Source organism: Ochotona curzoniae, unplaced genomic scaffold, assembly GCF_017591425.1.
Source record: "Ochotona curzoniae isolate NIBS_2020 unplaced genomic scaffold, NIBS_Ocur_1.0 patch75, whole genome shotgun sequence".
NCBI lineage: Eukaryota > Metazoa > Chordata > Mammalia > Lagomorpha > Ochotonidae > Ochotona > Ochotona curzoniae.
The window spans coordinates 593,341-615,202 of record NW_024467056.1 but is presented as its reverse complement, the minus strand read 5'-3'; the positions used below and the strand labels follow the sequence as shown (position 1 = coordinate 615,202).

General features: G+C 47.2%; 1 protein-coding gene across 1 annotated transcript in view; it reads left to right on the top strand.

The window, feature by feature from the left end:
• The first annotated feature begins 2,038 nt into the window (after window positions 1-2,038).
• Window positions 2,039-21,862, top strand: part of LOC121168193 (cytosolic phospholipase A2 epsilon-like) — a 55,394-nt gene continuing 35,570 nt past the window's right edge. Inside the window, exon 1 of the mRNA XM_040998077.1 lies at window positions 2,039-2,206. Coding sequence (XP_040854011.1) covers window positions 2,039-2,206 — 168 coding nt within the window. The remainder of the gene's footprint in view (window positions 2,207-21,862) is intronic.

Genomic DNA, 21,862 nt, shown 5'->3' with positions numbered 1-21,862 from the left:
ATGGGGTTTTTGACAAGGCCAGTGGCCAGATGTCCTGGAGGTGGGGGCATTTCCAGGTTCATGGTGCCTAACCTAACAGCATTTGTTGGACATGCCATCCTGGCTGAGGTTGGACATTCTCTTGCTTGGTTTGTAATAGGCAAAAGAGAGATACTGTACAGATCACATTCCTAAAGCAGAAACTCAAGGCCTAGCAAAGGCCCGCCTCTTCTGCTCCCCCTCTGGATCTGGGGATGGGATCCTGCTTTCCAGCTCTGAGGCTCTCAGTCTGCATGGAAGGGGTCCTTCTTTTACCCCCATTGATCCTATCACTCAGGGACTGGCCTGGAGCAGCCCTGAAGTCTGGACCACAGGAAGAAAATGGTCCCAAATAGCAAGGGCACCTTTGGGGGTGGAAGAGAGAAGAGGAAGAAAGGACCCCCCAGGAGGCAGGGGAAGGCAGCCTAACTCCTCTCTGCCTGGCACCACTCCTGGCCCGTGACAAAACCGTCAGTGTTATATCCTGGGCCCTCAGCTCTGGACGCCACCAACTGGCACAAGGTTAGATTCTTGACTGAGGGTCTCTCTGGCCGGCTGCTCAGAACCAGCACCATCTGGTGCTCTCCTTGGTGGCCTTGGCACTCATAAGGAGCAGATGCTACCCCTTTCAGGTGCCCCCAACATGCTCTAGGCAAGCTGAGCGGGCTGGCATACCCAGCTCATCATGTAATTTGTCTTGATTATGCTCCCAAAATATTTCCCAAAAGAAATTGTAATCTTCTTTCTATATTCATTTTTTCAAAAATTGTAATCAGATTGCTTCTTGGCATTTTGGCTAAGATTAAGCATAAAATTACAATCAGGAGATTTGGAGAATGGAGAGCCCCTAAGTACAGTATTTAATTGACTTCAGATGTCGCCTATCAGTGCTGTAATTCAGGTTTCCCTCTTACATTCTGAAAGTTCACTTAGAATCAACTTTAAAAGTGTCATATGCATAATGTAAAGGAGGAATGTTTTTCTTGTGTTTTTTTTTTACTATAAAATTTTTTGAAGATTTATTTAATTCTTATTTGAAAGGCAGAGTTAAAGAAGAGTTATTTTTTTCTTTTTGCTGGTTCACTTCCCAAATGGCCATCATGGCCAGGACTGGGCTGGGGCTAGGAACCTGTAACTCATCCAGGTCTCTCATGTGGATGCAAGGACCCTAGGACTTGCACCGTCTTCCACTGCCTTCCTGGGCCATTAGCAGGAGGCTGGATCATAAGCAGAGCAGCCAGCACTCAAACTGGAGCTTATATGGGATTTGGGGAGTATATAGGCAGCAGTTTAATACAATCACAATGCCAGTGCTTAAATTTGTTTGTTTTAGCGTGAAGTTGTGGTGATGCACTCTCATTAAGCTGCTGGACACTACATCTCTTAAACCAAAGAAAGAGCTGGAATGACTGGTAGACTGAATCAGTAAGTTCTGTTCTTGCCCTTAGGCTGCCACTCTCAGCTTTAAACACAAGGCCGGATATCTATTTTCAGAGCCAAGTGGAGACTTGGGGGTGTCAGGCAAAAGCCAAGCGATTGGCTTCATGTTCCAGGAGAGTGAGTCTCCTGCAGGGCCCTAGTTGGCCTCAGCTCTCTCTACCACCTGTCCTGGTGGCATATTGAATTTCATCCTTTTAAAAATAACTCTCTCTGCAGTGCGGAGCAGCATCTGAGCCTGGGTCCCAGCTGTGTGGTGCAGACCTCCCTTGACCGAGAGCTGCCCCATGTGGGCGCAGTCTCGGCTCCCTGCTTACCCTCCATGCAGCTCAAGAGATGTCTCCCCTGACACATTCTCCCAAAGTTGCAATAGTCACAGCCTGGGGGCGCTCTCAGCCAGGCACTGCCTACTTTCTGTTCCCTGAATAATTCATCTGGCTTATCTCCCAGAGGCATCTCCTGCCCTGGCTTTTGGTTAGCTGTGAGACTCCCTCAGCATGCCCCCGCCACAACAGAGGCACCTGGCTTTGGAGGACCAACCCCAGCTGCACACAGCCTGCTGGGAGAGGGACAGGCCATTGCAATGAGTCTGCAGCGTTCAGAAGGCTGTGTTGACCTGGGCCCCCAGCGGCCACCAGGGGACCCAGAGGATGACAGGTCAGGAAGAATGTGCGGTCAGTCTGAGGATGCCCAGGATCTGGATGTTCCTTGTCTCCCACCTTTACATGCTGTGGCCGCTGGGGGTTCTCAGGTATGCCTGGGTTCCTCACCCCCGCCTCCTTACTGAGCCTGCCTATCCTCAGGGTGAGGAGGTTTCACTTGCTAATTGCTTTTTGTTCCAGAAAAACTCCCGCTCCTTATCCTCACTCAGATCCCATCACCTGCCAGCCCTTATGCCCTTCTCTAGGTGGTGATCTTTCATTGACTGCATTCTGTGTCCCTGATATTCTGCTAGGGAGGGATTGTGTCTGCATTTGAAAATGCAAGGTTGCAAGTGGAGGGTGTTTCTTTTAAATTATGATACCAAGAAGTGTGGCTGTGATCCTGTATGGGAGGGACCTAAGAAAGCACCTGCCACATTCCAGTTGCTACATCCTGTGTGACCCAGCATAGTGTCAGAGCAGGGTCTTGAATGTGATCTCATGCAGTCTGGAGGAAATGTCCTGATTCACCTTCTTCACAAACCCCACCTGAATGAAGAGATACCTTCACTTGACTGCACAGTGTCCTTAGGTACTTATCAATTTGCCCACATCTGCTTCTCCCAGCATTTTCTCTGGATGGGTGTGTGAGCGCCTGTGGGGAGGGGGCAGTGTTCTTACGCTTGTTGGCAAGCCTAGCCTGGCTGCTCCGGCTCACTGGGACCTCCCTCCCAGGGAGCAAAGCCCATGATCCCTTGGCCTCCTATGGACCCTGCTGGTCTCTGCCTCCCCCTCCATGGCCTCTGGCTTGGCAAGTCCATTCCAAGCTTCAACCACAGGCTCATCCTGTGCAGCCCCAAAGGTCAACCTGGCATCCACCATACAAAGCAACTGAGGGGGATGACCTAGTCCTCCACAAATCTGCTTTCCATTCCCCTATCCCTTGCTGTTCCCCCAGGATTTGTTGATGTATGTATTTCAAAGGTAAAGTGACAGAGGGAGTGGGAGAGATAAATCTTCAGTCCACTGGTTCACTCCCATTTGGCCTACTCAGGGCTGGGCCAGACCAAAGCCAGAAGCCAGGAGCCAGGAGCCAGGACCTCATCCAGGTTTCCCATATAGGTGACGGGAACCTACATCCTGGGGCCATCACGGGCTGCCTGTCGGGCACACTGGCAGGGAGCCAGATCAGAAGCATGGAGGTAACCAGGACTCACACTCCTGATTCGTGATACAGGCGTCCCAAATTGCACAGTGGCCACCCTGTTCCCTGCTCTACCAGGCTGGCCGCCGCAGGAAGGTGGTGACCGTCCCCAGAGTCTCACCTAGAGTGATGGAGAGCCCCTTCCTTGTGTTGTTTTCTTCCCCACTCTCTGCCCAGGGTATACCCTACCCTTCCCACAGAACTTCCTGCTCTCCCTCAAGTGCCAGGAAACAGGCTTTTCTCAGCTTCCTCTGCCTGCCATGGCCACCTTTGCAAGGGCGTGGCCCCTCCTCAGCCAGGCCTGCTCTCCCTGCGCTGCCAGGGGAAAGGGCCATTGGCAGAGCCTCACTCTGTGCTGTCTCGCTGTAGAGGGCCTGTCCTTGCCTGTCCTGGCATCCTCTGCTACCTGACTCACACTTCGAGGAGGTAGCTGGCAGGTTGTAAGAGTAATTAAAACACAATGGTTTAAGATGTGTAAAAGTGCTGGCCTTATTAGAGTGGTTGGGAGAGAGAGCTTTATCCCTGCTGTGTCATGCATCCAGCCCTGCTAACTCAGACGCCTTCCTTAACCTCTTCCGTCTTCAGTTCCTTCCTCTCAGGGGAGAGTGCTGAGGGAAATCCATGACATGCTTGACGTGTTGTCTGCAGAGTCACAGCCATGTGGGTCATTGTTATGACTTTATTACCTCTTCCCCTGGGCCCTGTCATCTCCAAGCCTGCCAGGGCACAGGAATGAGGCAGCACTCAGCCCTCCTTGCATGCTTCTAGCTCCTTGAAGGGAGGGCAGAAAGGCCATGTGGTGGGGGGTGTGGATAACCAACAGCCCCACCAAGATGTGCTTGATGGAATGCTTTTATCCTTCAAGTGTTTATGAAGCACAAATCAAAAGTCTACCCTGGTGGCACTAACCCAATCCTATAACTCTTTCCTTTCGGTGTGACTTCTCCTTAGATAGTGTTTATAGAGCTGTTGTATTTATGTATCCAAGCATGGGGAGAAGGCCGGTTGTTAGCTTAAAATGTTAGTCTTGGATGTTTTCTAGGTTGTTACGTGAAGTTCATCATTACTCAGTTCACGGCTGAATGATATTCCATGTGTGTTTGCAGGACATTCCTCAGATTCACAGTGAAATGTCAGAATTTCTGTAGGGGTTTTAGTTTTGTACATTTCTTTGGAATTTCTCAGAGTCTGGTTAGTCGGTCATTTTCTGAGAGCTTTGGGAAATGGCCGAATAAGCTGAAGAGTCCGAGTCAGGCATGCAAGAGGAAAGGAATGCTGTTTCCATTCACTGGGTCACTTCCCTGATGCCTTCAGCAGCCAGGACTAAGTTGGGCCAAAGCCAGGATCCCAGAATCCCATCTGGGTCTCTCCTGTGGGTGGCAGGGCCTAAGTACTTGAGTCATCATCAGCTGCCACCTCAAGGGTGCACATCTGCAGAACACTGGTTCAGAGGTAGAGTAGCCAGTGGTTGTGTGGGTTGGGTGTGTGGAGGAGGCACTGTGGTGGAATAGATGAAGCCTCCACCTGCAGCGCCGGTATCCAGTATGAGCACTGGTTTGAGTTCCTACTGCTCTGTTTCCTACCTAGCTTGCTGCTGTCATGCCTGGAAAAGCAGAAGGGATGACCCAAATGCTTGGGCCATTGTACTCATATGGGAGACCAAGAAGAAGCTTCTGGCTCCTGGCTTTGGACTGGCTTGGCTATAGCCATTGTGACCATTTAGGGAACTAGCAAGTGGATGAAAGATGTTTTTTCTCTCTTTCTCTATCCTGTTTCTTTTTCTTTCTGTAACTCTGCCAGGGTTTTTTTTTTTTTTCTGCAAATGGTAAAATTTTATTTATTTTTATAGCTGAATAAGATTCCATTGTATATTTTTACCACATTTTCTTTTTTATATAATTTAAACAACTATTTTATGATACTGTTTCATAGGTTATGGGATTGCCCCCCCCAATCCTGCCTTCCAAATAAGTAAGTAAATCTTTTTAATAAGGGGAGAAAAGAAGAAGAAATAGAGTAACTAAGACTCAAACCAGGCACTCCTGTGCAGGATTTGGGTGTCCCAATTGACCACCTCCAAGGCAGGTCTTAAAGGAACCCATCAATATCAAACAGGCTCTTGTTAGCTCTCCAGACTGATCCTTGAGCCTTCCCCTCTGGGACATCCCTGTGAATCCAATCTTTTTGGTCTTTGCAGGCTCAGTCAGAGGATCTCTTTCCTGGGTAGCATGTTGGCAGCCAGCAACCCTGGAGCAAACCTCGGCTGTCAGCTGAGCTGTGAGTCACTTTTCAGAGTTGCTGTGTCCTGCCCTGGACTCTTAGGTAATCAGGGTGGCTTACTACAACTGCCCCAGGAAGCCCAGGAACCACATCCCAGTCATGTTTCCATTCACGGAGCAGATATTGACTGAGCTCCCACTCTGAGACTAGCGTGGTTCTAGGAGTGGGAGAAAGAGGGCGGAGCAGGTCAGGCAGGATCCAGCTGGCACACAACTTATACTCCACTGCAGGAACCAGGCAGTTCAGAAACATTACTACCACTGATGTCAAAAGCAAAGTGTGTGATTGCAAGCAGCTGTGAGCAGGGTGAGACCATCAGACAGGGTGTAGGCATTTGAACTCAGCTCTGAGCCTTGAGAAGTTGGGTGGAAAAGAGCTCCAGAGAGAACAGATCCTGAATGCAGGGGCCTCGCGGTGCAACACAGGGAAGAGCAAGAGCTAGGAAGTGCGAGGACAGGCCACGTGCAGATGGGGTGTGAGCCTGCTGCTAGGCCAGGTGGGGCAGGAGGCAGCTTTAGCTTTGTTCTGCAACACAGCCAGGCCCGTGGAGGGTTTCAGACTGAGGCTGTGCCTGATCTATTCCGTGTCTTGCACAGGTCTCTGTGGGCTGGAGTTGAGAAAGAGATGAGTGAGGAAGCTTTCAGTATAGCTGAGATGAACAGAGGTGGCTTGATTTGGACTGGTAATACAATGGAGGGTAGGAGTAAATGGACTCCTACCATGAGCATAGCAGCCGGGCTGCCACATCATGCATCAGAGCACGTGGGCTCAAGTCCCAGCTCCAGCCCTGGCAGCTGGCTCTAGCTCGGAGTGGGTGACCCAGATTGGTCTGACCTAACCCCAGCCACTTTGGGCACTTGAAGAGTGAACCAAGGAATGAGAGGCCTCTCTCTCTCTTACTTTTCTGCTCTCTCTCTCCCTCTCAAATAAATACTTATTTTTAAAAGCAATAGACTGGATTTTTCTGGAGGTAGAATTTATAGGACTTGTGGATGAATTGAATATGAGATGAGAAATCATAGATACCTCCTAGATTTTTATCTTAATAGTTAGGAATTATCCCTTATACATTTGAGGAAACTCTAGTGTAAAAAAAGGGCTGAGGTGGGTAGGGCTTGAGTTTCTATCTGGGACATTTGAAATTGGAGTTCTGGGCCCAGCACAGTAGCCTAGCAGCTAAAATCCTCGCCTTACAAGTGCCAAGATCCCTTATGGGCGCTGGTTCTAGTCCTGGCAGCTCCATTTCCCATCCAGCTCCCTGCTTGTGGCCTGGGAAAGCAGTCGAGGACAGCCCAAATTCTTGGGAAGCTGCACCCATATGGAAGACCTGGAAGAGGCTCCTAGTTTTGGTTTGGTGCAGCTCCAGCCATTGAGACCTATGGAAAATCTTCTTTGTCTTTTTTTTGTATATCTCACTTTCCAATAAAAATAAAATAAATCTTTTTTAAAAATTGGAGTTCCTTGTCCATGTGGAGATGAACATACAATCCTGGAGCCCAGGAAACAGGTTATTTGAACACAGAAAGCAGAACATAGATGATTTCTAAAGTCATGGACCAGCTTTAAAAAAAAAAGATTTATTTTTGTTTAAAAGACAGATTTACAGAGAGGAGAGACAAATATATTCCATCCACTGGTTCACTGTCCAAGTAGCTATAATAGCCAGAGCTGAGCTGATCCAAAGCCAGGAGCCAGGAGCTTCTTCTGGGTCTCTCACAGGGTGCAGGGTCCCAAGACTTTGGGCCATCTTCTTCTTCTTTCCTGGACTACAAGCAGGGAGTTGGATGGGCAGTAGAGCAGCCAAGACATGAACTGGTGCACAAAAGGGATGCTGGCACCATAGATTGGAGGATTAGTAAATTGAACCATCACACCCACCCTTAAAACTATAGGGTAGGACCAGCCCCATGGTGCAATAGGTTAAGCTGCCGATTGCAATGCTAGCATCCCATTTGGGCTCAGGTTCAAGTCCTGACTGCTCCACTTCGGATCCATCTCTCTGCTAATGTTCTGGGGACACTCACTCACACGGAAGAACTGGAAGAAGCTGCTAGCTGCTAGTTTCAGACTGGCCTAGCTCTAGCTGTTGTGGCCATTTGGAGAGTGAACCAATGAATGGAAAATCTCTCTCTCCTCTGTAAATCTGCCTTTCAAATAATAGTAATAATGATAATATTAATGATAATGATACAGCAAAAAAGGAGCAGAACTCTGCACTCAGCTATTGTCTTCCTCTTAGTCACTTGGCCCAAGGAAGACCCATTCAAGAGAACCGAGAAGGAATAGCTGATGAGGTGGAAAGAAAGTGGGTATCTTAGCACAAAGTAGGTGATTGGTAAATACCGTTGGAAAGACAAGCACTGTGGCTGTTTGGATGTGTCTTTTTATCTACTGGCACACACCTGCTTAGGTCACAGGTGGCCACCTGGTTTGCTGGCTTTTGGCCTAAGCTGCCCACTGTGTCTGACAGCAAGGCAGAGGTCTTGACTGGGTACCACGGCCCCAGCCCGAGTCCAGCCTTCCCAGTTTCTTACTCTTACACCCTTCCCTCCTGGCAGGGCCTGCTCTCCCAGTGCCACCACAGGGCGTGAGGCCAGCTTGTCCTGCCTTGGTACCAGGAGCCTGCTGCCTCTGCTTCTGGAGCACTCTCTCTGCCATCCCTCTGCTGTCTCCGCAGACTTTTTCCTCATTTCCAGAACTATCTCAAGGCTCAACTTCCTAGAGCTGCCTTGTATGCCTGCAGGTTGTTCTTGACAATTTCCCTTCGGGCCCACCCTCTGACCATAGCACCCCAGAAGCCCTCCGCTTCTTATGCCTCACACTTCTATGGAGCCATCCCATATTGTGTGGGTTGTAGCCAGAAACACCCCGGCACCTGGCACTTCTCTCTGTCTGAGGCCCAGGCCATCATTTGCTTTCTGCCTGAGTCCCTGCAATTTGTCTTCCCATGTGTGCTGGCGTTTAGTCTGGTCTGTCCCTACCTGGCAGTCACAGTGATCTTATTCACTCATTCTCTGTTCCATACCCTTCAATGGCCTCCAGTCGCCTTAGAGAAGGCCAAATCTGGAGGCAGCCATTTGGATACCCACATCCCATAAATGAGTGTCTAGATTCTTGTCGCAACAGCTTCCTGTTAATGCACACCCCGAGAAGCAGCAGATGATAGCTCAAGCACTTTGAGTCCCTGCCACTCATTTGAAAGACCTGGGTTGAATTCCAGGCTTCTGGCTTCAGCCTGGCCCATTCCCAGCTGTTGTAGACTTTGAGGCATGAGCCAGTGGAATAGATATTTCTGTTTATCTATTTCTTTCAAGCACGCAAACAAAAGCCTTACCATTGTTTTCAAGGCGTCGTGGGACACTTGTCATCTCTTCCCTCATTTCCCTGACGCATGTGTTTGGGGCCTGGATGTGCCTATCAGTCTTGCAGCTGCTATACCCAGCAGCCCACACGTGGCTCACTCCTAATCTTCCTCTAGGTTTTAGGTCAGGGGCTCCCTCCCCTGAAGGTAATGCCTGAGTCCTTCCCCAACATCAGTGAGGTCACCTCCGTTTCTCCTGTTATCCACAACAGCACTCTGTTCTTGTCCTCATTCTGAGCATAGCTGGTGATTCTGAATTGTTTTCCTGTATTTGTTCATTGTGAGTCTGTTTTACTCGACGCTCCACAGAGCCGTCACCGTGGTTATTTTTGTCCATGACCCCTCTACCTTGTGTGTGTTTCACCTGCGTACCTCAGGTGCCCCCTCAATACCTGATATATGTAAGAGTGTGTCAGTCAGCAGATGAGAGCCACACAGGTCCCAAAGTCCCCTGTTTCCAGACATCAAAATGGCCTCAAGAAATGGATTCCAGGATTGGTTCTGAGGAAGAGGATGATCACCCACCAATCCTGATTTATGTGTGCTGCTGGCATCCTATATGGATACTGGTTCAAGTCCCAGCTGCTCCACATGAGAAAGGAGCAGAGGATGTCTCAAATGCTTAGCCTCTGCACCCATGTAGAAGGCTGGAAGGAAGCTTCTGGCTCCCAGCTTCAGATCAGCTCAGCTCAGCTCAGCTCCGGTTGTTACAGCCACTTGGCAAGTGAACCAGCAGATGGAAGACTCCTTTCTCTCCTTTTATCTCCTTAAAAGTCTGCCTTTCAAGTAAAAGTAATAACTCTGGGAAAAAACATCTTTGGCTTCCAATTCAATCCATTAAAGAAAATCCAAACATTTTTAAAAATAATGTTGTATTATTTTTTGTTGTGATGTAGAGACACTCAGTATGTATGGTCAGAATTACTCATTTATTTTCCTTTATTGCATCTCAGTTTTTTTTTTTTAATCTTCATCACTACTAATGATGAAGTAATACTCAGCTCGATTATATTTATCTGGAATTTATATCAACGTAACGAATGATAATATGGACCCAGCCTATTTTTCTCCAAGTGGAGGATAATCTTTTTCAGAGAAACATTACTTTTCAAAATAAAATGTGAAATAACTTCTTTCCCCTATTAATTTTTTAAGATAAGATTTTATCTTCTTTTTTAGATTTTTAAAAAAGATTTATTTATTTCTAAGTCAAAGTTCAATAGAGAAAGGCAGGAACAGGGAGAAGGAGATTTTGTGTCTGATTTTCTGTTCCTAGCCAGGGCTGGGCCAGGCCTAAGCCGGGAACTCACACACCCATCCTGAAAAGAAGCTGGGAGAGGCAGATATGGGTAAGCTGATAATCACTTCAGGATGAGTGAAGTACAGATAGGATCTTCATGATCTGAGAGGCGGAGTTTGTGAGGAAGGCAACTCTGGACATTTCCTCCAGTTCCCTGCTCTCTGACGTGGTGCTGGGTCACACGGATTGAGCAACTGTCATGTGCCAGGTGTCTCACTAGGTTTTCCACATTGACCATCGCAATCACGGTCACATCTCTTCTCATATTAAAGAAACACCTTCCATCTCGGATCGTACATTGAGACTGGCCACAACGGTAGCCCCCAGGTTTAAGTAATTTTTTGAAAAGCAAAGATACAGAGAGAGAAAGAGAGAGAGAATCCTCCATCTGCTGCTATACTCCTCAAATGGCCACGATGGCTGGGGTAGAGCAGAACATTGGAGTCAAGACTACACCTGATAGACTATTTTGCTACAAAACACTGGGGACAGTGGGGTGAAGGGAAGAGAAGGGGATGAGAAGCAGCGAGAGGGAGGAATCCCTATGCCTGAAAATTGCAAAATAGGAATAAAAAATAGAAACAAAAAGAGAGAACAGTTCAGTGTAGCATCCTTTGTACCTGTTGTCATTGAAGCAAATGGGATCATTCACTGGGGAAAAAGCTGCCAGTTAAAATGTAACCTAGGCCTGGTGCGATGGTTCAGTGGTTAAATCCTCACCTTGCAAGCACCAGGATCCCACATGGACATCAGTCCATGTCCTGGTTGCTCTACTTCCCATCTGCCTCCCTGTTTGTGGCCTGGAAAAGCAGAAGAGGCTGCCCAAAGCCTTAGAACTTTGCATCCATGTGGGAAATCCAGAAAAAGCTCCTGGCTCCTGGCTTCAGATGGGCCCAGCTCTAGCAGTTGCAGCCACTTGGGGAGTGAACCAGTGGATGGAAGATTTTTTCTTTCTGTCTGTCCTTCTCTCTATAAGTCTACTTTTCCAATAAAAATAAATAAATCCCCTTTTAAAAAATGTAACCTAGCATTTACATTTCTTAGTTTATTTTATTTGAAAGGCAGACAGAGATAGAGAGAAATCTCCCTTCCCTGGATTCAATCCCCCACATGCCCACAATAGCCAGAGCTGGGTGAGGCTGAAGCCAGGAGCCAGGAACTCAGTCTAGGTCTCCCAAGTGGGTGGCAGGGACCCAGCTGTGAAACATCACATGCTGTATCCCAGGTGCACATTAACAGGACACTGGAATGGAAAACAGAGCCAGGACTCTAACCCGGGTGCCTTTGTATGGGACGCAGACATGCCAAACAATGGTTTACCCACTGCACCAAATACCCACCCCTATATATTGTTCCTTCTAAAGTACTTGTTACTTCAGAGGTTTTTAAATGGGGGGCAAATCTGTGCCTTAAAATTGACTTCATGTAATAATAGCAAAAGCTTAGAAATAGTTTAAATGACCATCACCCAAAGACAGGTAAATCATTTACTGAATAGTTCACAGCTATGAAAACAAATCAACCAGATTTATACCTGTTAATATAAGTGATTCATAAGCATAATGTTGAGTGGAGAAAAGCCAGGTTTATAGAATATTCTTTGTATGATATGTCCTGCACAGAACTTTACAGCATGTCCAGTTGTATTGAATGTAGTTTAGGAATATGCACGTAAGTAGGGAAAAGAATAAGAAACAAGGGGGGATGATAGATGGGGATTCAGGTTAATTCCCCCCGGGGAAGAGGGAGAAGCAAAGTCAGTGAGTGAGGGGCAATCGAGGAGGGGTCTTCAGCTCGGTCACTAATGTCATTTTCTAAGTGTTCAGCAGATTATTCTCTGTACATATTGTATATTACCAGAATTACCTCTCACTTTGTAAAGGGGGAGGACATCCGATGAGAAAATAACCAAGGTATGCTTTTCTGGGGAGACTGCTGTGTTTGTTCAGGTAGTCTCTGCCCCTGGGTTGCCACCTTCCATTCCCTCCTTTGGCCTCTCCCTGGCCCCTCTGTGAGAGACACCCTTAAATTCCAAGCCCATGCTGAGGCCCACGGGTGGGGCTCACTTGCAGATTTATTTTCTGACTTGTCAGGGATCTTAGATTTCCTGTGGTTGGTCTGCCCTCTGCTTCTGCGTGGGTTTCCCCTCCTGGACCTGCCCTGTCCTGTCTGCCTTTCCATTCCTCCAGCTCAGCCTCACTCACTGAGACGGGGTGCTAGCCTCTCCCACTCCCAGCAGGGGAACGGAAGTGAGTTTCACCCTGTGAGATTCTAGGCAGAGGTGATAACCTAAGCCATCCCTCCATCTCCATTGGCCTGGGGTGTTGAAGCAGAATGATTCAGGTGTGGCTTGGAGGCTTTCCCTGTGCTGGGGATGTTACGGGCAGTAAGCTGTGAGGGTGGGTGTGGACATGTGATTGTTGATTTCCAGAGTCCAGGTCAAAAGAAAGTCCAAAACAGATCCTTTGAATGAGGAGAAGCAGTAGGGCAGATGAAAGAAGGGGCTTGGAAGAGTTTGTGTTTGGGCCTGGCGCAATGGCTCAATGGCTAAATCCTCATCTTGCATGTGCCAGGATCCCATATGAGTGCCAGTTCATGTCCCAACTGCTCTACTTCCCATCCAACTCCCTGCCTGTGGCCTGGGAAAGCAGTTGAGGATGGCCCAAAGCCTTGGGAGTCTGCATCTGTGTGGGAGACCTAGAGGAGGCTTCTGGCATCAGATGGGCTCAGCTCCAGCAGTTATGGCTACTTGGGGAATGAACAAGCAGATGGAAGATCTTTCTGTCTCTCCTCCTCTCCTTAAATCTGATCTGCCTTTCGAACTTTAATAACAACAACAACAATGATAATGATAAGTTTCTGCTCCACAGTTCCTGTGTACCCTTATTTAAAGGTGTGAGGGACCCAGTTCAGGGAAGTCCCCATATCCACAGAGCCCTGAGTGAGACCTGCAACAGGGTATGAGAACTTCTCCAGCAGCAAGTTAGCAAGAAACTTGTAGCAAAAGAAGTGCTTTTGTTGGGCTGTGTAACTGAGCTATCCAGGAGATATGTGGTATTTGAACATAGCTGAATCTAGTGGTTCAGATCAGAGCTTTTGAACTTTCTGTTCTCTTTAGCTCTCAATTTTGTGAGGCCAGTTCTTACACATGGGACAAAGATGACCACTGGGATCTCAAAGTTTATCTCTCTACAGTTCATCATCTAGAGCAAAGAGAATATTCTGTCTCCCTTACCTTTCTCCTCTCCTCTCCCCCCGCCCCAATGGAAAAAAGGTGTTCTCTTATTAGAGGAAGGTGAAAAGTATTTTGGGGAGTGGGTCATGTGTATGTTTTACTAGGATCCCAAACAGACTTAGTCACCCCCTTGACCACAGAAATGGTCTAAATATTTGTCCTATATAGATTTTGTCTTTATTCTCCAAAATGAAACCAGAACATACTTAAATGAATTCTGCCCCAAATAGTTGCAAAGGCTGGGAGTACCCCAGGTTGAGCATCCACCTATGCCTTTGCATTAGTAACAGACTCCAGGGACAGACGTTTGACCTAGGGGTTAAGGCACCTGTGTCCTGCATCAGTATGCAGGCTCAATACTAGCTCAGCTCCTGACTCCATCTTCCTGCTAAGGCCTGGGGGGCAGCAGGGGAGTGGAATGCTGATACTGCAGGTGAAATCTTCATGTACCATGCCACTGCACTAGTCCCTGCTCTGGGTTTCTTGATCATCACAAACAGGACCTGAACTCCCCACATGCCCGTGGCCAAACACAGGCACCGGGGAGACAGCATAAAGGAGGAATAAAGTGTATTTGTACCTTGGCAAGGAATCCTAGCAGGGCTGCCAGCTCCCATGCACAGGACAATAGGTTTGAGCCAGCCTGAGAGCCCAGTTGACATCTCCAGGCAGTTAGGGAAAAATGCTCCAGGCTGTAGCTCAGATCCTCTCCTGATACTGACCCAAGCCTCCCTCTTTCTGAGTTATTTTAGCCTCACCCAGATGCTGCCTGCTTTATATCAGCTTGTACTGTAGGTCCAGCCCCACCCACTACACCTGTCCCAGGATGCCCTCTGCCCCAGTGCCCTTTGCTTCTCATGCATCTGGGTATCCTAGTTTTGCAGGCCCTGATTGGCCTAGGCATTGGAGTCCACAGTCCTCAACCAGAGAAGGAAGAGCTGGCTGGAGTCAGGGAGGGTGCTAGGAGCCAGGGCAGGTACACCTTTTCCAGAAGCCCTCACTGTGTCATAAGTACAAACTCAGCCACTCCTCCAATTACTGGTGAAACCTCTCTAGCCCAAATCCTGAAACCAACTATATAGCATTTTTAAAAGTCCTTGGGACTCAAACCTGTCTCAAGTCCTGCAGGGCAGGCCAGGGATGCCTAGGCTTATTGGGCCAGTTAGCAGTGGACCTAGGGCACCCAGAGGTAGGTGACTCCAACTCAGTTTGGAGCAGCAGGAATATGTTCTCTAGGGTCTGAGCAGCCCCTCCCCATCATGAGACACAATGCATATTGTTCACACAAGCACACAGGCACATGATGGACCCTGTACCATCATGTCCTTCACATGTGTGCCATCCAGTCATATATACAACACATACCCATGTAGCTAGAGTGTATGCCCACATAGGGCAGGCCAGGACAGGGGAGTTGCCAGCCCGTTTTGTCTGCTGAGCATAGACCACAAGTTTTGTTGTCACACATGCCAGCTGTCCTCTCCATAAGGTCTCGGTCTTGAGTAAGAAATACCAACCACTCAAGTTGCCTCCAGTGCTTCCTTGGCCATGTTCTTAGCCATCCTCCCTGCTGGCCTGGAACTCGCTACATTCACAGCCTGGGACCCATGTCAGATCTCATCCCTTAGACCCTGTGAATCTTGCTCCCTCCCCAGTTGTATTTTCTTTTTCTTTTTTTTTTAAGATTTATTTAATTTGTATTGGAAAGTCAGATATACAGAGAGAAGAAGAGGCAGAGAGGAAGATCTTCCATCTGTTGGTTTACTCCCCAAGCGGCTGCAATGGCTAGACCTGAGCTGATCCAAAGCCAGGAGCCCTGAACCTCTTCTGGGTCACCCACGTAGGTGTAGGGTCCCAAGGCTTTGGGCCATCTTCGACTGCCTTCCTCGGCCACAAGCAGAGACATGGATGGGAAGCAGGACCACCAGGATTAGAACTGGCACCCATATGGGATGCTGGCATGTGCAAGGTGAGGACTTTAGCCACCAGGCTACTGCACTGGACCCCGTACCAACTGTATTTTCATTCTATGCTGTTGCATGGAAGCATGGTGGGGCCTTACCAGGCAGTGAGGGACTGACCAGACTCCTGATGTTAGCAGCAAGAAAGGGCCCTGTGGCCTCCTGATTTGATAGCCTGGTTGTTGGCTGCATCTCAGATGCTCATGAACTAATGGAAATAAATGCCCTCTGACTGTAGACCCTGCTCCAGATTCCTTTCCTCTTCCAGAGATCCAAGGGTTTGTCTTTTCTGAGCCCCATCCCCTTGGGCTTAGAGGTCCTGCCTGAGAATGTAGGCAAAGTGTGTCCTGGCCGGGAACCTGCAGTGAGCTTAGAGCCAGGGGAAAAGGCATTGAGCAGGGCCTTGTGCAGGCTGTGGCTTCCCCGCAGGAGCCACACCAGTGGATGCCAGGCTCACAGTCCCCTGCTCTCCCCAGAGGAGCAGGACTTGCTCATTCTCTCTCTTTTTTTTAAAAACTTTTACTTCTTTTTATTACTATCATTTTATGATACAGTTCCATAGGCCTGGGATTTCCCTTATCCCTTCCCCAATTCCTTCCCCCCTCACTGAATTCCCTTATATCATTATTATAGTATAGTTCTTCATACACAGTCATATGTCCATCATTGCGGGCATGGACAATGGCAGAGTCAGCATCCTATTGTCAAGACATAGTAAACAGTTTCATTGGGAGTCCATCTTTGTCTGGAAGTAGAGATGCATACTGCATTGTATCCTCATATCTGGATATGATAGTCTCCATTACACAGTTATTATACATCCCCTTAAATGAAAAGCCACAATACAAAATCAACAACAGGAAGAAAAATAGAAATTTATAATGCCATGAAGTTAAATAACATGCTACTGAATGACTAATATGTTGCTGAAGAAATGAAAATCAAGAATCTTCTTGAAGAAAATGATGCTTCTGTATGATCTATGAGTCATTGAAGAATTTAATGAGAAGAAAGTGTTGCAAAGAGATGAGACTAGCAAAAAAAAAAAACCCATGAGATACAGTTTTTGCTGATCTTTGTTGGTGAAATGTGTCTCCTGTAGGCAACAAATAGATGGGTTTTGTTTTTTAATCCAGTCTACTAATCTATGACATTTGATTGATGAGTTTAAGCCATTTACATTCAGGGTTAATACAAATAGGTGGTAATTTGGTCCTGTCATTTTAGTAATGAGTGGCTCACTGATTTAGTCTTTTGTTATTTTACTGGGATGTTCTTTGCATTTGCTTTTAGTTTTGGTGGAAAGTATTCCTTTTCTCTGTAGGGAAGTTTTGCTGGGTACCTTAACCAGGGCTAACTATTTTTGCTTTTAGAATCTGGAATATGTCGCTCCATTCTCTTCTGGCTTGTAGAGTTTCCTGTGAGAGATCTCCTGTGAGTTTAGTTGGCATTCCTTTCTATGTCAGTTGACTTTTTTTCACGTGCACATTTCACATTTAAGGATCTTTTCCTAATGTTCAATTGAAGAGAGCTTGATTATCATGTGTCTTGGTGAGGATCGCTTTTGGCCAATCCTGTTGGGAGTTCTGTGCTCCTCCTGGATGTTGTTTCCCAATTCTTTCTCTAGATTAGGGAAATTTTCCTTTATTATTTCATTAAATACATTTGTAAACCCAGCTTCTCTTTCTGCACCTTCTGGGACTCCCATAACTCTTATATTTGGCCTTTTAATAGTGTCTTTCAATTCTTGAATACTTTTTTGGCCTGACCCAGCTCTGCTTCCAGCTTTTTGTTTGTTTCCCCCTGGTGACAGGAAATATCTTTCAGTTCTGAGATTTTTTCTTCTGCCTCCTTCATTCTATTTTGGAGACTCTCCATTGTACTTTTAATTTGCTCCACTGTATTCTTCATTTCTGATATATCAATTTTCATTTGATTCATTTCCAGTGTGACATATTCCTTGAATTTCTTGAATGCCTGCTTTATGTGCTTCTCATTGTTGATAAGAAATTTTATAACAAGTGTTTTGAACTCTATGTCTCTCATTTTCTTGATGCCTGCTTCAGTTAACTCTGAAATTTGCAAAGAGTTTTGCTCATTTGCAGGGGAGTCTTCTGTAATATTCATTGTGCCTTTGTCTCTTCTTTTGCTCTTGATCATTGTACTTCTAGTTATCAGTCTTCTCCTTGGGGCAGGTTTCTAAGCTGTGTCACTCACAGGTCTACAGTTCGATTTTACTTATTGCAGTTGGTACATGGCTCTTTGTTTGCAGTCATTTGTGCCACTCTCCAGTGAGTTCCAGGTCTGGGTTCTTATGTTAGATTTCTACCATGGTCTCCATAGCCCCAGCTCCTGGCTCACCAGTCTCTACCTCCTGTGATACTGTGCTGAGGCTGCATTGTTGTCTGTACAACCTTTCTCCCACTTCCTGTTAGAGTAGGTCCCACAATTAGGGAGACACCAGGTGCCTTATATAGTGAGGTTGTTGGTGGTGCTGATCTTGCCAGAATCTGTTGGCTGTTAGGTCTGAGGGCCACATGGACCTATTTTGACCTGTACAATGCCATAGTTGGTATTATTTTCCTGTGGGACCAGTACAATGCAATGAGCTCAGTGAGTTCTTGCCAAGCTCAGTGCATGCACAGCTCACTGTTGTCCCTGCAGTCTTAAATTCTTTGCCACACTGTAAGAAATGGTGCCTGATGTGCCACTGCTAGAGTTCTTGATCTGCTGGCCGTCAGGTCTGAGGATACCCGGACCTATCTTGGGTGGAACCTGTAGGATGCCACGTTGTTACAGTTCACTGAGCCAGAAATGAGTTCACTCCCAGCTCTGTGCATGCACAGTCCTGCCCCATAGCCCTTGTCTCCTTAAACAAAATGGTACCTGATTTGGCTCTAGGAGGTGACTGGGCTGTAAAATCCACCCTGTTCCTGTACCGCCCGGCTGGGATCTGCCATTCTGATCAAATCAAACAGACCAGCAGGACAAGCAGTTCTTTGTCTGGGTTCACCTCTGGAGCTCCCAGTAGCGTCCCTTCCCACCTTGTTGCTGGTGGAGTTCTGACTGCTGGTGGAGTTCAGATCACCATTTGCTGAATGCCACTGGAGTACTAGTCACTGCAACATCACACCATTGTTTTCGCTGCTTTCCTGTGTCTGTCAGTCTCCAGGCATTCGCCCCTGCTGTTGTTCTGTCCTCTCCTATTTTCTGGAATGTGCCCTCTCTGCTTCATACTGGCTAATATTTCTCCGTCTGTTTAAACGTGTCCTTACCCTATTCCACCATCTTGATTCTCCCCAACTTGCTGTTTCTTAAACACTCTGTTCAGAATCCTCATGTGGGTCACCCTGCCAATACAGTAAAAGTCCTAATTCCTCTACTTAATATCCAGGAGCCATGACTCTCCAAGCCTTCACACCGGACAAAAATGCCCTTTCCCCTTCTCTATGTTCACTGGGTTCTTCCCTTGCTTCAAGGGTGAGTTCAAGTTCTCCCTTCCTTTTCGGACCCTCCCAGCCATGGGTGGCCATGTTGTCTGCAGTTAGCTTTGCTTCTCTCCTCATAAATGACTTGATTGTCCTAAGATTATTTGCATAGCCTTTCTGTTTCATCCAACCCGGTTTCTGAGACCTGAGGGGATAAGTGATATCTTTGTCCTTATGTTACCATACCACTAGCAGCAAGGCCATCACCAAAGGCCAGTCCTGTGCTGTCTTTATACATTTGGTCTCAGCAGCCACCCATGAGGTGGGGGAGCTCTTTCATGCTTCCTGGTTAATGATAGAGAAAGTCAGCTTAGCGGGATACACTGACCCAAGTTTGTGAGTCTAAAGTGCAGAACTTGGCTTCCAATTCAGGCCTACTAAATTTGAAATCTAGGCCTTTGTAGGCATTGCCCAAGCCATTGTCACTCAGGTGACCAGTGGCAGAGTAAACTCAGTGAAGGCAGAGCTCTTAACATTAAGTCTTGCTACATGAACAAGGTCCAGGAGCAGCAAAATAGAGCCTTACATCTTGATGAAACGAGGCCACAGGGAATCGCACCAGATTGAGAAATGTGGAGCTGTGGACACAGGTGCTCGTTTAGCTCCTCACATCTTGTTATGGAGAAGAAACACGCAGATTGTTGATGAACCAGATATCTTGATGACACGGAGAGCGTGAACCTCACCTGCATGGGGTAAAGAACGTCTCATCATAGTCATCCCACTGTGTCTTGTTATCACAGGATAGAATCACGTCTGAATTGCTGGCCAGAAGTTCTGCAATGTCTCTGGGTAGTAACTTCAATGGTTGATTTTCTCTTGTTTTATCTCCCCATTACCTGGAGAAACTGTAATACTGTTTTACTTCAGATTGTGGAATTGTGTTTACCCCCTTACATGTCTGTTTTAGGAAATCAAGGAATATTGGCGCAGTGAAGGCACTTTTACAAACCACATGCAGAAATGCAGTTCCCAATGAGGCTGGCCAGATGGCTCAACAGGCTCATCCTCCACCTTACAGCACCAGAATCCCATATGGGCAGCAGTTCTAGACCTAGCTGCTCCATTTGCAATCCAGCTCTGTGCTTATGGCCTGGGAAATCAGTAAAGAATGGCTCAGGTCCTAGGGACTTTGCACTCATATGGGAGACCTGGGAGAAACTCCTGGTTTCTGGCTTCAGATCTGCTCAGTTCTAGCAATTTGGGAAATAAACCAGTGGATGGAAGATCTTCTTTCTCTCCTTCTGTATACAAATATGCATTTCAAATAAAAACATAGATAAATCTTAAAAACAAAAAGAAAGAAAGAAATGCAGTTTCCCAGGAGAGCCACTTTCCCCAGGGTATCCGGGTGGTAGCTAAAGCCAAAAGTTTTGGGGTCAAATTGACTTGCATAATAACTCTGTCACCATCACCATCATGACTGTGAGCAAGTCACTTATCTGCTCTATGTCTCAATTCATCTTTAAGCTGAGATAATAATGGTATCTCCTTCACGGGCAATGGGAAGTACCCAGAGTAATCCCCATCAACAGTAACCGTCCTTAAGTGTGAACCACTTGGCTCTGGTTGACCTCGTGTGTGGTCCAACAGGGCAGTGCACTGTCAAGGAATGTGAACTCGCCACACCCTTCCTGATGGGACTCTAAGTGGTTCCAGCTGACAGGCCAGGACAGGCCTGTCAGGACAGGCCAGTGCATGCTGAAAAGGGTCTCAGGTTGTTTGTCTGAAAAGCAGAGACAGAGAAAGAGAGAGAGAAAGAGAGAATCTTCCGTTCACTGATTTATTCTCCAAATGGCTGAAATGGCCTGGGATAGGCCAAAGCTAGGAGTCAAAAACACCATCTTCATTTCCTAGGTGTTTGGCAAGGGCCTCAGCACTTGGGCTGTTTTTGGCTGTTTTCTCAGGGTTATGGGCAGGGAGCTAGATCTGAAGTAGAGCCACCAGGATTCAAACCAGTGTCTCAGTGTGAGATGCCAATAGCAAAGGTGGCAGCAGCATAACAACAACTGTCCCAGGGTTCCAGTCTTAAAGGAAAGGCAAAACAAATAAATGACCATGATCATCCAAGATATGGTGCATGAGATTAGATTGAATTAGTAACCAAAGCCGTTATTGTGGTGTTGTGGTATAGTGTAAGTTGGTTGAACTACTGCCTTGCACACCCACGTCCTGCATCAGAGTGCCTGGTGGGTCCAGTTTCCAATGCAGCTTCCTACTCATGTGTACCCTGGGAGGCAGCAGATGATGGCACAAGTGCTTGGGTCCCTGCCAGACCTGGCTCCTGGTTCTTAGTTTTGGTTTGTCCCAGCCTTGGTTAATATGGGCATGTGGGGAGTGAACCAGCATTCTCTGTTTCCCTCTCGCTGCTTTTCTGTTTCTATGCCTTTCAAACAAGTAAAAACAAATAAGTAAACATTAAAACATTAAACATTAAAATCAGAGAAGTACAGACCCAAATGGCTGGATGAGAGATGGCTCATGTGGTGAAGGTGATTAGGGAGGGGCTGCGGGAGAGTGTGGCACAGGGGTGGAGCTGTGACTTGTGGAAAAGAGCCAGCTGTTTGTGAAATGATGAGATCAGGGCTTCAGACAAGGGGGCAGCAAGTGTGACACTCCAGATGTGGGAGGGAACTATGTGCTCTCGGGGTGTGGAGGGCTGCTGTGGCTGGAACTTGAACACAATGGCAGGAGTAGAAGGATCATGGGCAGCCAGACCCCACAGGAGCTTACACCGCCATGACAAGAAGTCAGAGTAGCTAGAGGCTTCTGATTACAGACCATTATCAGGGAAATCACATGTCCGACTGGTGGTTTTAAGAGATCCTTTTTACTCTTGTTTAGGAAATGATTGACAAAGGATATGAGGGTGATCTGGCTGCGACATCTGTCACCCCATTGATCGCCAGGGTTGATTCGGCTGATCTGGCTGGCTAG